This window comes from Coenobita brevimanus, unplaced genomic scaffold, assembly GCF_032717465.1.
Source record: "Coenobita brevimanus isolate Jiangsu-jjx unplaced genomic scaffold, ASM3271746v2 jjx.HiC_scaffold_129, whole genome shotgun sequence".
Classification (NCBI taxonomy): Eukaryota; Metazoa; Arthropoda; class Malacostraca; order Decapoda; family Coenobitidae; genus Coenobita; species Coenobita brevimanus.
This window is the reverse complement of record NW_027642111.1, coordinates 174855-197997: the sequence shown is the minus strand read 5'-3', so window position 1 is coordinate 197997 and position 23143 is coordinate 174855. Positions and strand designations below refer to the sequence as shown.

At 42.6% G+C, this 23143-nt stretch overlaps 1 protein-coding gene across 1 annotated transcript; it reads right to left on the bottom strand.

Moving 5' to 3' along the window:
* Window positions 1–21319: 21319 nt before the first annotated feature.
* LOC145389563 (general transcription factor II-I repeat domain-containing protein 2A-like) lies at window positions 21320–22417 on the bottom strand. Its single transcript, XM_080264823.1, has one exon. It carries the CDS (start codon window positions 22415–22417, stop codon window positions 21320–21322), a length of 1098 nt encoding a protein of 365 aa, XP_080120949.1.
* Between the last annotated feature and the right edge of the window lie 726 nt (window positions 22418–23143).

Genomic DNA, 23143 nt, shown 5'->3' with positions numbered 1-23143 from the left:
TCTCAACTCCATCCCTCCACCTCATCCTCGGTCTACCCCTCCCTCTCCCTCCCTCCACCTCACCTACATACACCCTCTTAGTCAGTCTTTCATTCTCCATTCTCTCCATATGTCCAAACCACCTCAGTGTATTTCTCCTAATCTTCTCAACCACATCCACATCCACCCCACAACGTTCCTTCACTTCTTCATTCGTCAACCTGTCCCTCCATGTTACTCTACATGCTCCTCTCAAGTAACTCAATTAAACCGCTTATTTATAGCCCAAAAGAAATCGGTCCGTATAATGGAAAACTTACGCAATTATGACCACACTAATCCATCTTTCAAGTAATTGGGTATCCTAAAATTGCTTGATATAAAGTCCTACTGCACTGCTCTATTTGTTTACAAGTCTTTGCACAACCTATCATTTAACAGTTACTTCGATTTGAATATGAATGATCGGTATAATCTCCGAAATAACTGTAATCTAAAAATACCAGTCATGGCTTCAACCCAGTCCCAGTCACATATCACTTATCACGGACCCAAAGTTTGGAATGGTATCCTAATGGCCATTGAGGAACTAAGTGAGGCTGTATCTTTCAAATCTTCTTATAAATCTTACTTGCTATCAAAGTACTAAATCTTCAAATTAGTTGACTTTCATTGTTATTGTTATTATTGTTGTTGTTGTAGTTATTCTTATTATGACCATTATTACTGGTATTAATATAAAAGTTACTGCGTGACAGTATTGTGATACCAACTCTAACGTACGGAAGTGAAGCTTGGACGTTGTTGGAAGGACACAAGTCAAGAGTGAGAGCAGTGGAAATGAGTTATTTAAAAGGAGCCTGTGGAGTCACATGGAGAGACAGGCTGACGAATGAGGATATAAAGGAGCGTTGTGGTGTTGATGTGGATGTGATAGGAAGCGTTATGAGGAACACACTGAGGTGGTTTGGCCATGTGGAGAGGATGGAGGGTGAAAGACTGACGAAGAGAGTGTATGTGAGTGAGGTGGAGGGGGAAAGAGGGAGGGGAGGCCGAGGATGAGATGGAGGGATGGGGTGGAGAGATATATGAGAGAAGGGGGTGTGAGCTGGGAGCAGGGGAGTGAAATGGCAGGGGACAGGGTGACTTGGAGGCGATTTGTTTGTGGCCACCCCAAACGGGATTGAGGCGTCTGGCAATAGATAGATAGATAGATAGACCTCCGTTTTGTTGTAGTGCTATCTTGTATATACCCTTTATTCTATCTATCTATCTATATACCTAGGCTGCTTCCCCCAAGGAAAGGGAGGTAGCCGAGACAGCACGACACACTCCCCATTTACTCATCCATTCAAACACAGTCATTCGCATCTTAGCCCCAAAGGAAGAACGGACAGATCCTCACCGCACCACACTGCACAAGGGTCAACTGCGCAATGGAATCAGTGACATCCGCAGCAGAGCCCGACAGCAGAACTGGTTTACCCCTGCCACATCATAACAGACCCATCCCCTTACCCGCACCTGACCTGACTAGCTGATCAGACCAAATGCGGGAAAATATCCCCTCAGGGCTGCGTCATCACTTATTCATTCACAATTTCTCTCCATTTATTTCTGTCACGCACAGCCACTCTTCCTTGCTCAACAAACATTCCTCTCGCATCCAGTGCTCTCTTCACACTGTCCATCCATCCTATTCGTGGTCTTCCTCTCAGCCTTACACCTCTCACATCAGATCTAGTTATCTTTTTCACCAATCGCTCATTATCCATTCTCTCCATATGCCCAAACCATCGCAACACCCTCTGCTCAACTCTACCAGCCATCTCCCGAACAACTCCAGTTCTCCTTCGCACTTCATCATTTCGCACTCGATCCATACGCGTCACTCCACACATACTCCTCAGACACCTCATCTCCATTACATTCAAACTTTTCCTCTCTGCTACACCCATATTCCATGTTTCAGCCCCATATAATGCAGTCGGTACCACAACACCCTCATACAACCTTCTCTTTACATCCATTCCAAGCGAACGACATTTAAACACTTTTTTCATTCCTCCCAGCACCTTTCCTACTTCATTTATTCTAAACTTCACTTCTGCATCTATTCTTCCATCCACAGCAACATGTGACCCTAGATATTTAAAACAATCTACCTCCTCAAGCAACTCACCATTCAAAACTATATTCATCCCCCTACCATCTATCAACCTCGTACACTTCATCACTTTACTCTTATTCTCATTCACTTTCAATTTCCTCCTTTCACATACCCTTCCAAACTCCTCTACTAACTGTCTCAATCTCTCCTCTGAATCAGTCACCAGTGCAGTATCATCTGCAAACAGCAGCTGCTTCAGATTCCACTCTCCACCATCAACATTCACCAGACTCAGACCTCCACCTAAAACTCTTGCATTCACCTCCCTTACAACACCATCCATGTAAATATTAAACAACCAAGGCGACATCACATCCCTGTCGCAGCCCCACTCTCACGGGAAACCAATCACTCACAGCATTTCCCACTCTTACACACGCTCTACTATTTACATAAAAACTTTTCACCCCTTTTAGTAACCTACCATCAAGTCCATACAATCTTAAAACAGTCCACAAAGCCTCCCTATAAATTCTATCATACGCTTTCTCTAAATACGTAAATGCCCAAAACACATCCTTGCCTTTCGCTAAATACTTTTCACACACTTGTCTCACAGCAAACACCTGATCAACGCATCCCCTCCCTCTCCTAAAGCCACACTGCTCATCACCAATCACTCCCTCTGTACCCTCTCTAACTCTCATAATTAACACTCTACCATACACCTTACCTACAACACTCAACAGACTTATACCCCTAAAGCTAGTACATTCATACTTATCACCCTTGCCTTTATACAACGGGACCACACAAGCACTTGCCCAGTCAATTGGCACCATACCTTTCTCAGAGCACACATTCAACAATCTTACTAACCAGTCAACAATAGTCACTCCACCAGCCTTCAGGCATTCCACAGCACACCCATCCATACCTGCAGCTTTCCCTATTTTCATCTCCTTTACTGCCTTCTCCACTTCCTCCTTCGTGATCAAAGAGTCATTCAACTCTTCCAACACATTTATTCCTTGCACCCTTCCATCTGCCACAGTCTCAGCCACCCTTTCCTCCTCTACATTTAACAGTCTTTCAAAATACTCTGCCCATCCCTTCCTTACTGCATCCATCTCAATTAACATCCTTCCATCCTCTGCTTTTACTCGTTCTTCCTTCCCAGACTCTCCCTTTCGCACCCTTTTCACCTTCCAAAACATTTTCTTATTCTGTTGAAAATTCTCTGTCAGCCGCCTACCCCACCTCTCATCTGCTGCCACTTTAGCATCACGCACAGCCCTTCTCGCTCTATTCCTCTTTTCCTTATACCTTTCATATGACATCTCATCCTTCCTCTGCAGCCACACTTCATATGCATGTCTCTTCTCAGCCACATCCATAATTACTTCCTCGCACCACCATTCACTTCCTTTTCTTACACCACCACCCACACGTCTCACACCACACGCCTCTTCTGCATGCCCCACCACAGCACTCTTAAACAACTGCCATTCCTCCTCCACGCTGCCATTTTCCCGATCTTTCACTGCGTTCCACTCTTCTTTCAATTTCTCCTGATACTCTATCTTTTTCTCTCTTTTATCCAGCTCACTCACTTTCAAAACCTCCCTGCCACACCTAACCCTCCTAGCTCTCACCCATCTCTTACCTACTCTTAACTTTCCCTCCACCAGGTAGTGGTCAGACATACCTCCACCCTCTCCTCTCAGAACTCTCACATCCAACAATCTTCCTATTACATTCCTAGACACAACCACATAGTCCATCAGTGCTCTATCAACAACCCTTCCACCCTCCTGTCTCACCCATGTATACTTATAAATATCTTTCTTCTCAAATAGCATATTCCCAATCACCATCTCTCGCTCAACACACATCGCTATCATTCGTTCCCCATTTTCATTTCTTCCAGGCACACCATGCATACCAACTACACCTTCAACTGCTACATTTCCCACTCTAGCATTCAGATCACCCATCATTATCACATTCACATTTGCTCCAAAACTCTGCAGACACTGATCAACATCATTCCAGAAAGACTCCCTCTCTTGTTCATCCCTTTCACTACCAGGCCCATATGCACTCACAAACACCCACAACTCACGTTCAAATTTCGCTTTCACCCACATCAGTCTCGATGACACCTCCTTCCATTCAATCACACACTGCTGTACTTCCGGACTCACTAACAAGGTCACACCTTCTCTTGCCCTTCCTCTATCAACACCTGACAATCTTCCATTCACACTTCCAAACATAGACTCACCCTTCCCTTTCATCTTCGTTTCACTCAAAGCTAACACATCCAACTTTCTTCTCACAGACATTCTCCCAATCTCCTCCCTTTTAGCCTCAATCGTACTACATCCAAGCACATTCATAGACCCAATCTTCAGGGTACGGGGATAACTCCATCCCCCATCCCTTTCTCTGGCCTGTCTCTTTTTAGGAACTAAAAAACAGAGGAGGGGGTCCCTAGTCCCCTCACCCTGCCCCTTTTAGTCGCCTTTTACGTCACGCAGAGAATACGATGGCAGTATTCTTCCTAACACAACCTGGGCGCAGAGTAGTAGTACCACCCCATCGTGCGGCCAGATTGTGTCCCCCCGCCACAAGGGGGGGCACTGATACACACAGCCACTGATACACGCAGGCACAAATACACACAGGCACTGATACACACAGCCACTGATACACACAGCCACTGATACAAATAGGCACTATACACACAGGCACTGATACACACAGGGAATGATACACACAGGCACTGATACACACATGCACTGATACACGCAGGCACAAATACACACAGGCACTGATACACACAGGTACTGATAGACGCAGGCACTGATACACACAGGCACTGATACACACAGGCACTGATACACGCATGCACAAATACACATAGGCACTGATACACACAGGAACTGATACACACAGGCACAAATACACACAGGCACTGATACACACAGGCACTGATACACACAGGCACAAATACACACAGGCACTGATACACAGAGGCACTGATAGACGCAGGCACTGATACACACAGGCACTGATACACACAGGCACTGATACACACAGGCACTGATACACACAGGCACTGATACACACAGGCACTGATACACACTGGCACTGATACACACAGGCACTGATACACACAGGCACTGATACACGCAGGCACTGATACACACAGGCACTGATACACGCATGCACAAATACACACAGGCACTGATACACACAGACACTGATACACACAGGCACTGATACACACAGACACTGATACACACATGCACTGATACACGCATGCGCAAATACACGCATGCACAAATACACACAGGCACTGATACACACAGACACTGATACACACAGGCACTGATACACACAGGCACTGATACACACAGGCACTGATACACACAGCCACTGATACACACTGGCACTGATACACACTGGCACTGATACACACAGGCACTGATTCACACAGGCACTGATACACACAGGCACTGATACACACTGGCACTGATTCACACAGGCACTGATACACACAGGCACTGATACACACAGCCACTGATACACACTGGCACTGATTCACACAGGCACTGATACACACAGCCACTGATACACACTGGCACTGATACACACTGGCACTGATACACACTGGGACTGATACACACTGGCACTGATACACACAGGCACTGATTCACACAGGCACTGATTCACACAGGCACTGATACAAGCACACACCGTAGCACACACTACTGCACTTACACACATGCATATCCACGTTAGACACACACACACACACACACACACACACACACACACACACACACACACACACACAATACTCTCTAATGGATCTTGTTGGTGTGGAAATGTGTTTATGTAACTGGTGGTGTGGGAGGTTGCCATGGTAACACAGAGGCACTTGCCACCAGTCAAGCAAAGATTTTCTTAACGATATGCTTTTGCATAAGGCTGGTTAATATCCTTTTGTACATACACATACACACACACACACACACACACACACACACACACACACACACACACACACACTCATTTACTAACATCCATACCCAAACCTCCATTCACACAGGCTCTGTGATCTTGTCCATCCCTCCACACGCTGTATCCCTCCCCAACACAGACACAGGCTCACCTACGTACAGACAGACAACTCAACCCACACACACACACACACACACACACACACACACACACACACACACACACACACACACACACACACATACACACAGATACAAAGACAACCTAACACAGAACCACATACACGATAACATCTTCACAAATATCGATTCATCAACAGATACATATCCTTAACTCGACACACAAAGTTCTATTTCTATACACATAGCCATATCTTTAAATACATCTAGTTATCCCTGAACGCATTAGGCCTCTCCGTCCCATGCAGAACTGCACTTACACACATGATGATCCAGCTTAGACACAGCCACGTCTCCATACACACAGCCACACGTACACAGAAGAGAGAGAGTGAGTAAAAATATTTCCTTACAGTGCACATGTTACACACCCATAAATAAACGCGCGCGGACACACACACACACACACACACACACACACACACACACACACACACACACACACACACACACTCAAAGTTATACGTGTACATAGAACAGGCGAAACTTGGAATGTGACATCCGTAGACTTTCAGGCAGCAATTATTTTTGTTTTTTTTTTTAGCGAATTTATAGCCGATCGAAAGTTAGGTTAGGTCACTTTGGGCAGGGTTTGGTCTGATTAGGTAATTTTTGGTTGGGTTGGCTTCAGTTCGACTAGATATAGACGGATTAGGTTAGATTGCTTTAGAATAGGTCGGTTTTCATAGGTTTTGAGTTGGGTTTTATTTGGTTGGGTTAGGCTGGGTTAGGTTCGGTTGGATTAGGTCATTTTAGGCTTGACTGGGTTGGGTTAGGTCGGGTATGGTATGGTTAAGTGAGACTGGGTAGGATTAGGTAGGGTTAGATGTGGTTAGGCTGCTTCAAAATAGGTTATGTTAAGTATGGGGAGGTTACGTGAGATTGTGAGGTTAAATACAATTAGACTGGGTTAGGTGAGGTTAAGCTAGATTTGGTTGGGTTGATTTAAGTTGGATTAGGTCATTCGAGGTTAGGCAGGGTTTAATTCATATGAGTCTGGGGAAATAGCAGTCAGATAGATTATTTTCTGGTTAGGAGGGCCGATAGGAGGTTAGTGAGGGATGTTAAAGTTATAGGAAGTGAGGAGTGTGTGCAGCAGCACAAACTATTGATTTGTGATATGGTGCTTAAAGAACAAATGATGAAAAAGAGGACTTATGTACCTAGGAGGAAAATATGGAAGCTGAAAAACCAAGTAGTAAGGGATGCCTTGTATAGCGAGTTGAGGAGAGTGGTGGTTGAACAGGGAGCTGTAGACAGAGGCGTTAATGAACAGTACAGAGCCCTCAAGAACAATTTCTTGAGAGTTACTGATGTAACATGCGGCTGGACAAGAGGACCACCAAGACATAAAGTAACTTGGTGGTGGGATGAGGGTGTAGAAGCTGCAATTAAGGAGAAAAGAAGGCTCTTCCGGGAATGGAAGAAGGGTGGTAGCAAAGAAGAATATTTGACTGCCAAGCGTAGGGCTAGGAGAGAGGTATACAGGGCAAAGTCTGAGTCACAGAGACAATTACTTGATAACCTAAATCATGGGGAAAGGAAAAATATATGTAGGGTGGCAGGTCAGGTGAAGAGGGATAATCGGGATATCATAGGTGAGCAGTGTATGAAGAATGATGAAGGAAGGGTAGTGGTGAACAGTGAGGATTTTAAAGATGCATGGAGAGAGCATTATAACCGGTTGTTGAGTGAGGAGTTTGACTGGGACAGGGAAGGTTTGGAGCCAGCAGATCCAGTGTCTGGCCCTTGGCCTTTGATTGATACAGCTACTGTGAGTGAGGCAATAGGCAGGATGAGGGTGGGGAAGGCAGCAGGTGTGTCTGGGTTGACTGCCGAAATGTTGAAGGCCTCAGGCGATATAGGGGTGAGTTTAGTCACTGACCTGATAAATAGGATTATTTATGAGTGTGTTGTCCCAGATGATTGGCTGAAGAGTGTAATTGTAAATGTGTATAAAGGGAAGGGTGATGCCCTGGAAAGAGGAAATTATAGAGGTATAAAGCTTTTAGATCAGATAATGAAGGTAATGGAGAGAGTTTTAGAAGGTATGATTAGAGAAAGAGTGAATATTGATGAGATGCAGTTTGGGTTTATGCCAGGTAGGGGGACCACTGATGCCATATTCATTGTTCAACAGCTTCAGGAAAAATATATTGGTAGGAGAAGGGTGGTTAAGTGGGCAATGAGAAAGCTTGGCTTGGAGGAGTGGCTGGTTAGGGTGGTTATGGCCATGTATGTGGGTGCTCACACCCAGGTGAGAGTGAATGGAGATTTGAGTGATGAGTTTTCCGTGAATGTTGGTGTGCATCAGGGGTCAGTCTTGAGTCCCATGTTGTTTATCATGGTACTTGAAGCCCTTTCATGTGACTTTAGAAACAGACTCCCGTGGGAGTTGTTGTATGCTGATGATTTGGTGTTGATTGCAGAGAATGAAAGGGAGGCGGAGGAAAGGTTTAGGAAGCGGAGAGATGGTATGGGGCAAAAGGGTTTAAGGGTAAATGCAGATAAAACAAAAGTGATGATATCTAGGGTTGGTGGCGGTACTGTCAAAGACGAGGGAGAGTGGCCATGTGCAGTTTGCCACAAGGGCGTGGGAAGTAATTCCATCTTGTGCGGTGTGTGTGATAAATGGGTGCATAAGAGATGTAGTGGTATCAGAGGTAGACTGCGAGATAATGCTGATTTTATGTGTACGGCATGCCGGGGTGAGCAGGTGGAGATCGTCAGACGTGAAAGGATTGAACTTGCTGGTGAATCTCTTGAGTGTGTGGAAGAGTTTTGTTATTTGGGAGACATGTTGTGTGCTGGAGGTGGGGCTGGAGGTAGCTCTGTGGCTAGGGTGAGAAGTGGTTGGAAGAAGTTCAGGGAGCTCTTGCCTCTCTTGACATTGAGAGGGCTCTCCCTACGTGCTAAGGGGTCTTTGTATGCAGCATGTGTTAGGAGTGTAATGCTGTATGGCAGTGAGACCTGGGCAGTGAAGGAGGAAGACATTCGCCAGCTCAGACGTACAGAAATGACAATGATTAGGTGGATGTGCAGTACGTCCCTGCGTCCAAGGCCTGGAGGGGCTGGGTTTACAATGGAAGAGTTGAGAGGTAGGATGGGACTGGAGTGTATTGGTGTTGTGATGAGGAGAGGTAGATTGAGGTGGTTTGGACATGTGGAGAGGATGGGGGATGATAATTGGGTGAGGAAGGTGAGAAGTGTTAATATTGGGGGTGGGGTTATGAGGGGTAGACCGAGAAAGACATGGGACGAGGTCATTAAGTGTGACCTTAGGGTTAAGGGACTGAACAGGGAGGCTGCAATGGATCGTGCATCGTGGAGAGCCGCCATTAGGTGACCAAGGCCGACACATGCAAGCATGTTGGGGCCTTTAAAAACGAAAACGATGCTATGCCCTTCTTTTTTGGTTTAAAATACCATAGCTTCATGAATTTTGAATTGTAGCTGTAGATGAGTTGAATGTTGCTAGTCATGAAGAAGTGGTGTGGAAAGGGTACTCTATAGCATTACCTTGTTCTGCCACTGAACTGTGTGAGATGGACTGCGTAAGGCAAAATATAGGCCAAGTAGAAGGTAGAAGTAGTGCTATATACTGTATAACTGTGTACTGTAAATGTGAATAATTTGTATTATATTCCTACAATCATTGCAGTGGTGTTCCTGTGGCGGCCATGGGTTTGTGTGGGTGTAAGTGAAGTACAAGAAAGCAGGGTTCCAGAGAGATGGCAGCGTGATGGCGGTTCAAGAGGAGTGAAGGGAGACTGCCTGGAGAACTCAGAGTAGCAGAGGAGCCATGACTGCTTGGAGAGGTTGAAATCTGTTGTGATGGGTATAGTACTGTCTCCTGTCTCTCCCGTCTGTTTTTCCTGTCTCTTGTCTTTGTCCCTCTTGTCTGTCTCTCTTGTCTGTCTGTCTTACCTGTCTCTTTTCTGTCTTTCTCTTTTCTGTCACTCCTGTTTGTCTGTTAGTGTAGGCAGGTAACTATGGAGGGTTGAATTGAGCAAGGACACTCATTCTTACATTATAGCCAAGGATGAGATGGAGGGATGGAGTGGAGAGATGGGAGGGGGTGTTAGTTGGAGGGATGGAGAGTAGATACAAGTAGATATGGGAGAGAATGTGTGTAAGAGGGAGGAGTGTGGGTAGATATGGTGGAGGGAGGGTGTGAGTTGGAGGGATGGAGATGAGAGGGGTGGTGTGAGTTGGAGGGATGGCAGAGGACAGGACAGTGTGGAGGATATTTGTGGCCACACCTTACAGGATTAAGATGTCTGGCAGTAGATAGATTAGATAGATATATAACTGAATTTCCATCAAGCACACTGTATTGATGTGGGAGTGGTAATGTCCAGTGAAAACATATAGTAACCAAGGAGACTCATTCCTTCCTCCATAACTATAAAATTAATGAAATTGTAATCAATTACTGAAGTTGTGGGAATGGGCCAGTTCCATCAGGTGAAGGACAGACTACAGTATAGCTAAGTGGCAAGATTATTTTTTCCTTGGTTAAGAAATCTGAGATGGAAGCACCGATTTTAGCCCATAAATTGGTATAGCGTTTTGTCCTTTTGTGGAGGGATACAGCTTAATGCCAGATTGACATTACCTTGCCTGTACACCTTTCCCATAGCCCAGAGGTCAGCAACCCTTAAAGCTACAAGAGCCATTTGTTTTAAAGTTTCATAAAAATGTAGTACTCTTGGAGCTGCAATACAAAAAATTCTGAAACTGAAATCTGCAGTATTCTAAACAAAACATTACAGTGATACTATTTGATCTACTTGTAGTATAGATCTTTTGTTTCTTAAAAATGTAGTACTCTTGGAGCCGCAATACAGAAAATTCTCATAAACTGTAATCTGCAGTATGCTAAATCTAAACAAAACATTACGGTGATATTGTTTGATCTGCTTATAGTATAGATCTTATCAAAGCTGAATGAAAAATCTAATGTTGCCTTGCATGTGTAATATGATGCCTTTGGTCTGAAAGAATAAATGGTTATTTATGAAGCTCCTGGAGCCACAAAAGTGTCCTAAGAGCCGCGTGCGGCTTCTGAGCCGCAAGTTGCCGACCTCTGCCATAGCCCTTCTTTAGCATAATTAACAAGTCATTTAGATACAGGTGTTAGAGCAGTTAACAGACTATACAGTAGACTATGCAAGAAAGATTAGGGAACAGTTGGTACATTATGACCTAAGTTTTATCCAGTGTGGGTGAAGGCATTGGTAAAGTATATATCTACAGAGATGCAGTCATAGAAATTTACTGTCCATTGCATTGGGCATGTGGAGAGAATGAAGGATGGCAACTGGCTGCAGCGGGGGAGAGGTGTGAGTGTTGAGGGTAGAGTTAAGGGGTAGATTGAGATGGTTTTGGGAGGCAGGATGGAGCTGGAGTGTATTGGTGTTGTGATGTGAAGGGGGTAGACTGAGATGGTTTGGGAAGAAGGATGGGACTGGAGTGTAGTGGTGTTGTGATTAGGAGGGGTAGAGTGAGATGGTTTGGGCATGTGGAGAGGATGGGGGATGACATTTGGGTGTGGAGGGTGAGAGGTGTGAGCATGGAGGGTAAAGTTGAGAGGCAGACTGAAAGACCTGGTATGAAGTCAGTGTCCTCAGGGATAAAGGGCTGGACAGAGAAGCTGCTAGAGATCAAGCAGCATAGAGAACTGCCATTAGGTGATCAAGGCTGATGTATGGAAGCATCTTGGAGTTTTTATAATTGAATGAATGAAGGAAATAAGTTCCCTTTTCCTGCTCCATTAGGCAGGTAAAAATGTTGAGGTATAAATGTAAGTGCTTCCTCTATTATTTCTTTCCCTGTCCTTCCTTTCTGCACCCTTCCTCACTCCAGCATTAGGTGGAAAAGATCAGGATGAAGGAAAATGATGATTGTTCCTAGCTAGTTTGCTATTTGCATTTACCTAACTTGAATAGGGAAGTAGCATTATACTGTATAGGAATAAATGCATTGGTTACTAGGCATATTTGGGTGTTAACATATTTCACTGAGAAACTTACTTACTAGAGCCCTTAACTCAGTTGTGGGTTCATGCTTATCTGGATATGAATCTAGGAGACTTCATGCTAAAATTCCCCTTCTGCAGTCCACCATCCTCCTCCTGAGAGATAGGTACATATGTGTATGGCAAGAATATTAACTGATAGACTCCTTGAAATGACTGGTTTGATACAGCCTTCAGTATGTTCTTCAGCCTAAGATTTAACTAGTGTTGATGGTTGAGGTAGCACTGGCATTGTAGTTCAAGGGTGGAGTTGTAAAGCATGTTTGTACTTTAGGGCAGTATGACGAGGGCAGCTCGATGGCAGAGGAGGCCACCCCAGCTGTGGTGGGTGTCTGGTGGTAGACATCAACCACCATCACCACCACCACCACCACCACCACCAGTGATGAAGGGGAGCAACTTGGCTGGATACTACAAGATGAATATATGTAAATATGTTATACATATTCACCTAGGTGCCAGTCTGTTGAAATAATCATTGATGGGCCAGTGGAGTGTTTCATACATAACGTATAGTTTTCTATAAATCTTGCTGTGGTGCTGCTTTTGTTAATTGCCAGTTGGTTGCAGAACTGGCCTCAGTAGGTGTTAGTCAAAATGCACTGCAACTTGTGCTTAAATAGCTGAGGAAGCTAAAGTTGCAAGAATCATGCAGAACATTAAAAACTCAATTTTGCTAAGTGGAATTATTTGCAGTAAGTGTGCTGCAGTTAAATTGGCAGTGCTAACAACCATATCCCAGGAAATGATCACTGCCACCCCTTGTGCCTTAGGTTTCATTCTTAACTTTTCCATATAGTTTTAAGTCTTTGGAGACTTGCAACAGAAGACAGATAGCCATTGTTACCCCATCAGTAAATAAAATATCCCCAGAGCTGGATAAAACCATTGGCTGTGGCAGGAGTAAATTAACACACAACAGGAAGCTCCCTGATATCTCTTCTGTAATGAATTATTTTAGGGGTTAAACTTAAGTCAGTTGGAGACCCCTGCATTCAAAAGGAAGCTCCCTAACACCTCTTCCTTAGCTATTTATCTAGGGAAATCAGTGGTGTGATAGTAAAGCCTTGTCGTATATGCAGATTTCTAAGTTCCATTGGTACTTGGTCTTCTCTCAAATGCCTTGATTTTATTTTTAATGGAGAGTAACAGTTGGGTGCGGAAGGTGATAAGTGGCAGGATTGAGGGTAGGGGTGAGAGGCAGACTGAAAAAGACCTGGGAAGAGGCCATAGGGTGTGACCTTAGGGCTAGGACTGAATAGGGAGGCTGCCAGAGATTGAGCAGTGTGGAGAGCTGCTATTAAGTTATGAAAACCGACGCATTCAAGCATGTTGGAGCCTTTATAAACGATATGATAGGAGTATTTCCAGAGTCTATATAAATGATACGAGAGCAATATTTCCAGAGTCTATATAAACGATATGATAGCAATATTTCCAGAGTCTATATAAACGATACAAGAGCAATATTTCCAGTCTATATAAACGATACGATAGCTGTATTTCCAGAGTCTATATAAACGATACGATAGCTGTATTTCCAGTCTATGTAAATGATACGATAGCTGTATTTCGTCTATATAAATGATACGGTAGCTGTATTTCCAGTCTATATAAATGATACGATAGCTGTATTTCCAGTCTATATAAACGATACAATAGGTGTATTTCCAGTCTCTCTATAAACTATACGATAGCAATATTTCCAGAGTCTAAATAAACGATACGATAGCTGTATTTCCAGAGTCTGTATAAACGATACGATAGCAATATTTCCAGAGTCTATATAAATGATACGATAGCTGTATTTCCAGAGTCTGTATAAACGATACGATAGCAATATTTCCAGAGTCTGTATAAACGATACGATAGCAATATTTCCAGAGTCTATATAAATGATACGATAGCAATATTTCCAGAGTCTATTAATCCTGTATTTTTTTAACTGAAGATGTAGCCTTATTAACCCCATCAGAGCTGTAAGTCCTCCCTGAGTTTTAAAATGCCTGGTGGTGGCAACAATAAAACAATAAATCAACAAGGAAGAGGTGTTAGGGGAGGTGCTTCAAGAGTACCAGCCCCTGAGTTGTAAAAATTGCCAAGTAGTAGCAAGAATAAAACCAAAAATATATCACTAAGGAAGAGATGTTGGGGGAGTCAGGGAATTGGAAGTACTGTGTAAGTTTGAATTAATCTGACATTTTTTTTTACAAAATGCCTGCATCTTTCTCCTTCTGCCTGCGTCTTTCTCCTTCTGCCTGCGTCTTTCTCCTTCTGCCTGCGTCTTTCTCCTTCTGCCTGAGTCTTTCTCCTTCTGCCTGTGTCTTTCTCCTTCTGCCTGTGTCTTTCTCCTTCTGCCTGTGTCTTTCTCCTTCTGCCTGTGTCTTTCTCCTTCTGCCTGTGTCTTTCTCCTTCTGCCTGTGACTGTCTCCTTCTGTCTGTGTCTTTCTCCTTCTGCCTGTGTCTTTCTCCTTCTGCCTGTGACTTTCTCCTTCTCCCTGTGTCTTTCTCCTCCTGCCTGTGTCTTTCTCCTTCTGCCTGTGACTTTCTCCTCCTGCCTGTGACTTTCTCCTTCTGCCTGTGTCTTTCTCCTTCTGCCTGTGACTTTCTCCTTCTGCCTGTGACTTTCTCCTTCTGCCTGTGACTTTCTCCTTCTGCCTGTGTCTTTCTCCTTCTGCCTGTGACTTTCTCCTTCTGCCTGTGACTTTCTCCTTCTGCCTGTGACTTTCTCCTTCTGCCTGTGACTTTCTCCTTCTGCCTGTGACTTCTTTTCCTTTTACCAGTGACTGTATCTCCTTTCTTTCCCCTTCCTGTCCTCTCTCTGCTGTTCCACCTTTTCTTGATAGTTCCATAATTCTTTTGGCCCTACATTTCCCCCCTACTATCAGGCTAGACATTAGGTATTATGCCATGGATAGTTTAAGGCCCTGCCATTAACACTGCCCCATCCTTCCTTCCTCCCTATCCTCCCCTTCCTCCCTATCCTCCCCTTCCTCCCTATCCTCCCCTTCCTCCTTATCCTTCCTTCCTTCCTATCCTGCCTTCCTCCTTGTGCATTAACACCAAACTGTTTCATGGCCAAAGCTGCTCCCATGCCAGTCTTGGTGCCATGTAGCCAGTGTGACTTGGTGCTGGTTCCCTGGTGCTGGTTCATTGGTGCTTACTACTGTGACATGCTCTTAAATGCAGTGGCCAGGCATCTTGCACTGAATGGTTCCCTTACTTTGTTCATTTCTTGTTTGGGAAGATTTTTTTGAACTGTAGTAGCTTCCTCATGTAATGCAGACTTTGATATAGTCTCCAGAATTACTTCAGTAGATATAGATAAATAGATATATGTAGATGGATAAAGCACTCAGGGAGTATGGTGAATTATCTTTAGGTGTATTAGCAGTGGTTACAGTTTCTGCCATTTTTCTAAATCTGGCCATCGTCTAAGTCGTTCAGTGGGTTAAGGTGGTGGTGTCTGATGCTTTGAATGTGTCAGGTGGTTGTGCTGCTGTGTTTACTGTAGGTGCCTGGTGGTGTAGTGGGTTAAGGTGGTGCTGGCTGATGGAATGTCAGGTGGTTGTGCTGCTGTGTTTACTGTAGGTGCCTGGTGATGTAGTGGGTTAAGGTGGTGTTGGCTGATGCTTTGTGTCAGGTGGTTGTGCTGCTGTGTTTACTGTATACAACCCTCTCTCATAACAACCCTTTTTGTATATTACACCTCAGCATTATGCACTGTTATTTATGGTGCTTGTACAGTGACAGTGTTGGCATCAGTAATATACAAAAGCACACTGAGATGAAATGTGCACAATGAATGGCTCAGAAAGAGGTGCTGAGATATATCCAAATCCACCAAGAATACAACTGTAAATGGCAATGTTGTACTGATTATGATAATTGATTTTGCAGGATGAAGGAAGCAGAAGAGAAAAAGATGACCAAAGAGAAGAAAGATGTGGCTAAGGTGATGAAAGAAGCTGGTGGTCTGAGGAGTAAATTGAAGAACAAGTTGAAGCTGGTGTAGAGAGGGAGCCAGGATACAAAAAAGCCATTTGTTACAAGTAAGGCACATTACTGTATTTGGAATGATCAGTCAAAGGTCACAGTCAGAGGGCAAGGGCTTGGTGATTGAAGGGTTTAGGTGTTGTGTTCTCCAAGTACTCCATGTCTTGGTGGTTTCATTGTTAAATTGATGGTGACTTAACTGTTTACTTAAAAGATACTCATGGTTCATTATAAAGCTGCATTGAATTTTTAAAATATAGGAAGGTTGGATAAAATGATTATGTCCATCACTATCTTGTTACTTCCTCTTCCTTGCCTTCTGGACCCCACCTAACCCCACTTGTAGGTGGGGAAAAAAAAGAGACATGATGATGATGATAATCCTGGTGGTGGTGGTGGTGGTGGTGGTGGATAAATAACATTTTGCAGATGTAGTGGTTTCGACCGGAAAACAAAGGTTTATATTACAACTCGTTACATCAAGGACATATCAGTCACATGAAACATAATGGCTAACATACAAAGCGGATAAGTTATAACAAGACAGTGTCGCAACACAGCTGGGGATAAGGAACACATTCACATAATAATAATTGTGTTACACATAATAAACTAATGTCTGTTGCAATAGATCACAATATGAAATGAACAATGTTATTTATGAAAAGAGTACATAAAAATCCTCATAAATAAAGTACTCACACCATTGCCTCCCAAATGATGACTGGTAAATAGTAAGAAATGGGTGCTCTCCAAATCCAAACAGTAACTTAACAGCACTGATCTAAGACTGTCCCAGACACCACTCAAATCAAACCAAAGAGCAGGAAGTAGTACCCATAATGCCCAAGACACAATGAAGACACAAAAAGCATATACACCACTTATATACAGCAATTTATATATGCACAGTGCATACTGTGGTATATAATGCATATGATACTTTACAATGATGTACTGTTGTGCACTAGTTTAAACCTGAGTATAATCATGTAGTGTTTGCCTAAATATAACTTTTAGATGGATCAGTTACAGAGAAAGAGTTTATTTCTAGTTAGTTTTCATGAGCCTGTGACTGCTAGTAACTGTCATAGTTTTATAAAATACTTTGGTGTTAGCTTGAATAAAAACTGTGTGCATCAGGTCCAGTCAAAGGGTTAAATGGTGTAGGGAGCATAGGTGGCCTGATAGCAGCCCTTCCTTAACAACCTATCTATCCATCTGTCTATCTGTTGCCAGACGCCTTAATCCCATAAGGGGTTGCCACAAACAAATCGCCTCCATGTCGCCCTGTCCCCCATCATTTCACTATTGTGTTCCCAGTTCACATGCCCCTCTCTTGTATACAACCCTCTCTCATAACAACCCTTTTTGTATATTACACCTCAGCATTATGCACTGTTATTTATGGTGCTTGTACAGTGACAGTGTTGGCATCAGTAATATACAAAAGCACACTGAGATGAAATGTGCACAATGAATGGCTCAGAAAGAGGTGCTGAGATATATCCAAATCCACCAAGGATACAACTGTAAATGGCAATGTTGTACTGATTATGATAATTGATTTTGCAGGATGAAGGAAGCAGAAGAGAAAAAGATGACCAAAGAGAAGAAAGATGTGGCTAAGGTGATGAAAGAAGCTGGTGGTCTGAGGAGTAAATTGAAGAACAAGTTGAAGCTGGTGCAGAGAGGGAGCCAGGATACAAAAAGCCATTGTTACAAGTAAGGCACATTACTGTATTTGGAATAATCAGTCAAAGGTCACAGTCACAGGGCAAGGGCTTGGTGATTGAAGGGTTTAGGTGTTGTGTTCTCCAAGTACTCCATGTCTTGGTGGTTTCATTGTTAAATTGATGGTGACTTAACTGTTTACTTAAAAGATACTCATGGTTCATTATAAAGCTGCATTGAATTTTTAAAATATAGGAAGGTTGGATAAAATGATTATGTCCATCACTATCTTGTTACTTCCTCTTCCTTGCCTTCTGGACCCCACCTAACCCCACTTGTAGGTGGGGAAAAAAAGAGACATGATGATGATGATAATCCTGGTGGTGGTGGTGGATAACATTTTGCAGATACCAGTCTCTAATCTGCTGCCATTCCCAACAGAACCTGAGCATAATAGATGAGAAATGAACCCATGTTGATGCAGCAATTTTTAACTCAAAATTGTCTCAAGAACAACTTGCTGAAGTTTGTCAGACATTTCATGCAACACGCTGTATGGGAAATCTGGATAAAATCTATCTATCTATCTATTGCCAGACGCCTCAATCCCGTTTGGGGTGGCCACAAACAAATCGCCTCCAAGTCCGAGGCTTACTTGTTTGGCCATGTTACAGTTAGAATTTTCTTCCTCTAGACAGTAGAATTCGTAACATATGGGGGCCCGACCGGGATAATTCTGAAGCCTTGAGTGAAGCTTTTCTTCGTTTTGCCAGGAGACGTTTTAATTCCGAGTTATGGTGGTTTGAAGAGTCTTCTCTTTCTTTTCATTGTTTTGATTTACTTTGGCATTTCTGTAAGTTATTATGGCAGTATTTGATTTAGCTGAATTTGTTGCTGACCCTTCATTGCCATTATTACAGGATGTAGTTTTGAAAAAAAGTGATTGGGTTTCGCTTGCTACTTATTATGAAATACCATTTGACAGTAAAATAAGAAAAGAAGAACTCAAAAGGATAGTAATTCAAACATTAGTGTCTAGCAATATACTTCCTAGTTCTGCTTTAACTTTGTGTGATACAAATCCTGTGGGTGAAGGTGGCAGCCATGTTTCAGAACTGATTACTTTGAGGAAGTTGGAATTGGTTGAGGCTGCTAAACAGAGGGAAGCTTCACAGCGACAGAGGGAACATGAGAGAGAACAAAGGGAGCATGACCTTAAGAAGTTACAACTAGAGTTAGAATTAAAAAGGGAAGGTAATATTCAGGTTCAGTTTGATGTCAGTAAGCATGCCAAGTTAATTCCGTCATTTGATGAGCGTGATCTTGAAGAGTTTTTTTTGCAATTTGAAAAGATTGCAAATAGTTTAAAGTGGCCAAAGGAGAACTGGTCAATTCTGGTTCAGACGGTATTGGTCGGAAAAGCAAAGACTGTTTTTATTAGCCTTTCAGAAGAAACATGCAAAGATCACACCAAGGTTAAGGAGGCAGTGCTCAAAGCTTACGATTTAGTTCCGGAAGCTTATAGACAAAGGTTTTCGGAACTTAAGTAAGACAGAGTCAGAAACGTATGTTGAGTTTGCAGCAGAGAAAGAGAGGTTATTTCAGCGATGGATTAGGTCTAGAAATGTAAAAAATTATGATGACTTAAAAGAACTATTCCTGTTAGAAGAATTTAAACGTTCAGTGGCTTCTGACATCAGGCTGTACTTGGATGAACGTGAGGTGACCACTTTGAGTAAAGCTGCAACATTAGCAGATAATTATGCCTTAACACATCGTACTAAGCTTAAACCTCAGAACCGCTATGGACAAGTTGGCAGGAGGCTGGGGGGTTGTGAGGAGTCAAGTGATCAGGGTGATAAGCTTAAAGAATCTCAGTCTTGTTAGCAAGCCTAGTCAATTTGTCTAAGAATGCTAAGAGTTCAGGATCAAGAAAAGAACCAACTGCATTAGGATCAGTTAATGCTTGTTATTACTGCAAACAACCAGGACATGTCATTGCTAATTGTCCAAAGCTGGCAAAAAAGAATGCAGCTAAATCAGAATCTTCCCTTGTGTTAAGTACAGTGAAGGAAAATGTTACTGCCGTAGCCTCCTCAAGTGATAAGACTGGCTCATTTGGTCCATTCATGTTTAAGGGATTAGTTTCAAGTGATAGCTCATTAGAAATTTCTTACCCAGTTCAGATATTAAGGAATACCGGTGCATCACACAGTGTGGTAGTTAAGAGTGCTGTTCCATTTATGGAAAACTCTTATACTGGTGAGCACGTGGTTCTGAGGGGTGTTGGTGGAGTTGTCACTGTTCCTTTAGCATGAATTTATATAGAGTCAGATCTTGTGCAGCAATATATCAGTGTAGGAGTTCAGGATTCTCCCCTTCCAGTTGATGGCATGACATTTTTGTTGGGTAATGACATAGCTGGTGATTTTCTGGTACCTGATCCTGTAGTAACCCTTGTACCCGGTAGTTACAATCCAACAGAACAATTAGAAAATGAAAACCCGTATCTTTTTCCTAGTTGTGCCATAACTAGAAGTATGACTACACACAGAGTATATACAGGTGAGTCCTCTCCTGAGGGTGAGGCTGTAGAAAATGAAGATGATCTTGGACTTGACCTTAGTAATTTGTTTAAACAAACAAGTATTAATGACAGTGACGAGATAAAGAATTTACCTATCACTAAAGAAATGCTTATTAGAGCACAACAAGAAGATCCCGACCTGCTTAAATATTTTCGTCAGTCATATGATGAGGTAGACTCCCCTTCAAGTACCTGTTACTTCACTCGTTCTAACATACTTATGAGAAAGTATAGACCAACAGATGTACCTGCTAATGATCAGACTTACGTTTTGTACCAAGTTGTAGTTCCAACTGTCTACCGTCAGGATTTAATAGGTTTAGCTCATGATGGTCTAGGTCAGGGGTGGCCAGACTTTTAGAATCCGAGATCTACTCTAAAGACTGAAACTCTTTTACGATCTACCATATTACATAATCACATAATATTATTACGTCAACTGGGGAAAAAAATTTCAAATAGCATAGTACTAAAAAAAAATAATCAGTTCAAACTAAATTAAGAAAGAAAAGAATCAGTTGATACTAAATTTTACCAAAGTTTTTACCTCATCCTACCTATGAAAGGACTCTTTCACCAACCTTATTGCGAAGTTGATGCATGACACTGCATATCTTGTGATAATTTACTGAAGGAGGGTTAATAACTACTGAGGCACAAGTGGAGGCAGTATTTCAAATGTTCATCGGTTAGGCGGCTTCGGTATCTTAATTTAATTATCTTCATTTGGGAGAAGGCTTCTTCGCAGAGATAAGTTGACCCAAAAATGCAGTCAACCGAAGAGCTATAGATCTCAATCCTGGGTACTGTTCTTCATGGAGTAGATTCCAGAAGTTTTCCTCTGAAGCTCTTGCTTTCAAGGGAATATCAGATTGAAGCTTCAATATTTCTTCCTCCAAATCTGATGCATTCATGTTGAACAAAGAGGAGATAATTGCAGAAATTCCTTCAATATCAACTTCAGCAAATGGATGTGACATAAAAACCAGGATAGGTTCAAGCTGCTTAATATCCTGGAATCTTCTTTCTAGTTCTCCCCAAAGATTCTGTATTTCAGTACAAAATGTATCGCCTGTGCAGTTGCTTTCATCACGGCTTTCTACAGCTTTTTGTAAATTAGGGAAGTTCTTCAAATTTCCTCTTCCTAGCTGAGATTTTAGAAATTTTAGCTTTGATTTGAAAGCATTTACGGAACTAACTAACTGAGTAATGGTTTTATCCTTACCTTGAAGCTGAAGGTTGAATGCATTACAATGAGCTGTTAAATCTGTCAAGAAAGCTAATTTTAACAACCATAGTGCTTCATGCAGCGGATATGTACTTTCTCCAATTGATTCCAGGAACTGAATCACTTCAGGCAACAAGGACTGGAATCTTTCTAAGAACTGTCCCCGACTAAGCCACCTGACATCAGTGTACAATAGCAGGTCTTCATACTCAGCCTCATTTTCCTCCAGCTGAGTTCGGAAGAGTCGTCTCCTTAAGCTCCTTGCTCGAACGGAATTAATCTTGGTGGCAATGTTCATGACATCTGCCATGTTCAAAACTTTAGCACACAGTGCATTCTGATGTATGACACAATGGACTGTTGAAAAATCAGGAAAATCTTCATTTTTTTGGCAGAGTGCTAGAAACCCATTGTTCTTACCAACCATGGGTGGGGCGCCGTCGGTTGCATTGGATACTAGTTTCTGTAGTGGAAGGCTTGTTTTCTTGGCAAAATGAAAAAAATGTTGGTAAATGTCCTCACCTCTAGTTGTCCCTTTCACAGGAATCACAGTTAAAAACTCCTCCTTGTGACTCATATCAGAGAAAACCATTCTTATGAACACAATTAGCTGAGAAGTATCCACTATATCAGTCGACTCATCGAATTGCAAGGAAAAAAAACAACAGTTGTCTATGTCCATTTTCAGTTTGTTTTCCAAGTCTTCACCCATTCCCTCCACTCGTCTCGTCACAGATTGTCGAGATGGAGGCATGTCCTTAATTGCTTGCATGATTTCACTTTTATTCTTTAATTTGTCAAATAAAACATTTCCAGCTTCAAGAAAAGCTTGCTTCACCATTTCCCCATCTTGAAAAGGTTTCTTGTGTTTCACTAACACATTTGCAATACGAAAGGATGCTTCAGTTCCTGCTTGGGACTGTAAAAGAGGTTTAGCAAACAAATGTTGTTGTGCTCCTAATTGAGCTTTCAATTCTCTCACTTTAATTTTCCTTATCTCAGTTTTAGGAGGAAAATCAACATCATATTTCTTGTGTAGGCTTGAAAAATGTCTCTCTAAATTTCCTTTCTTCGGCAGAGCAATGCTAGCACGGCATATCAAACAGATGCATTTGTCTTTATACATTGTAAAAAAGAAATCATGCTCCCACTCTTCATGAAAGTGGTAGGTTTTCGGTCTTTTTGCTCCACTCATGTTCAATTAATTCAGTTTATTATAATCACAGTAATTAATACACCACACTCGTGCAACTGTGTAACGTCCCGTTTGTATGTATGCTCCAACACTACTGACACCGCGCGTTTATGACTGATGCGA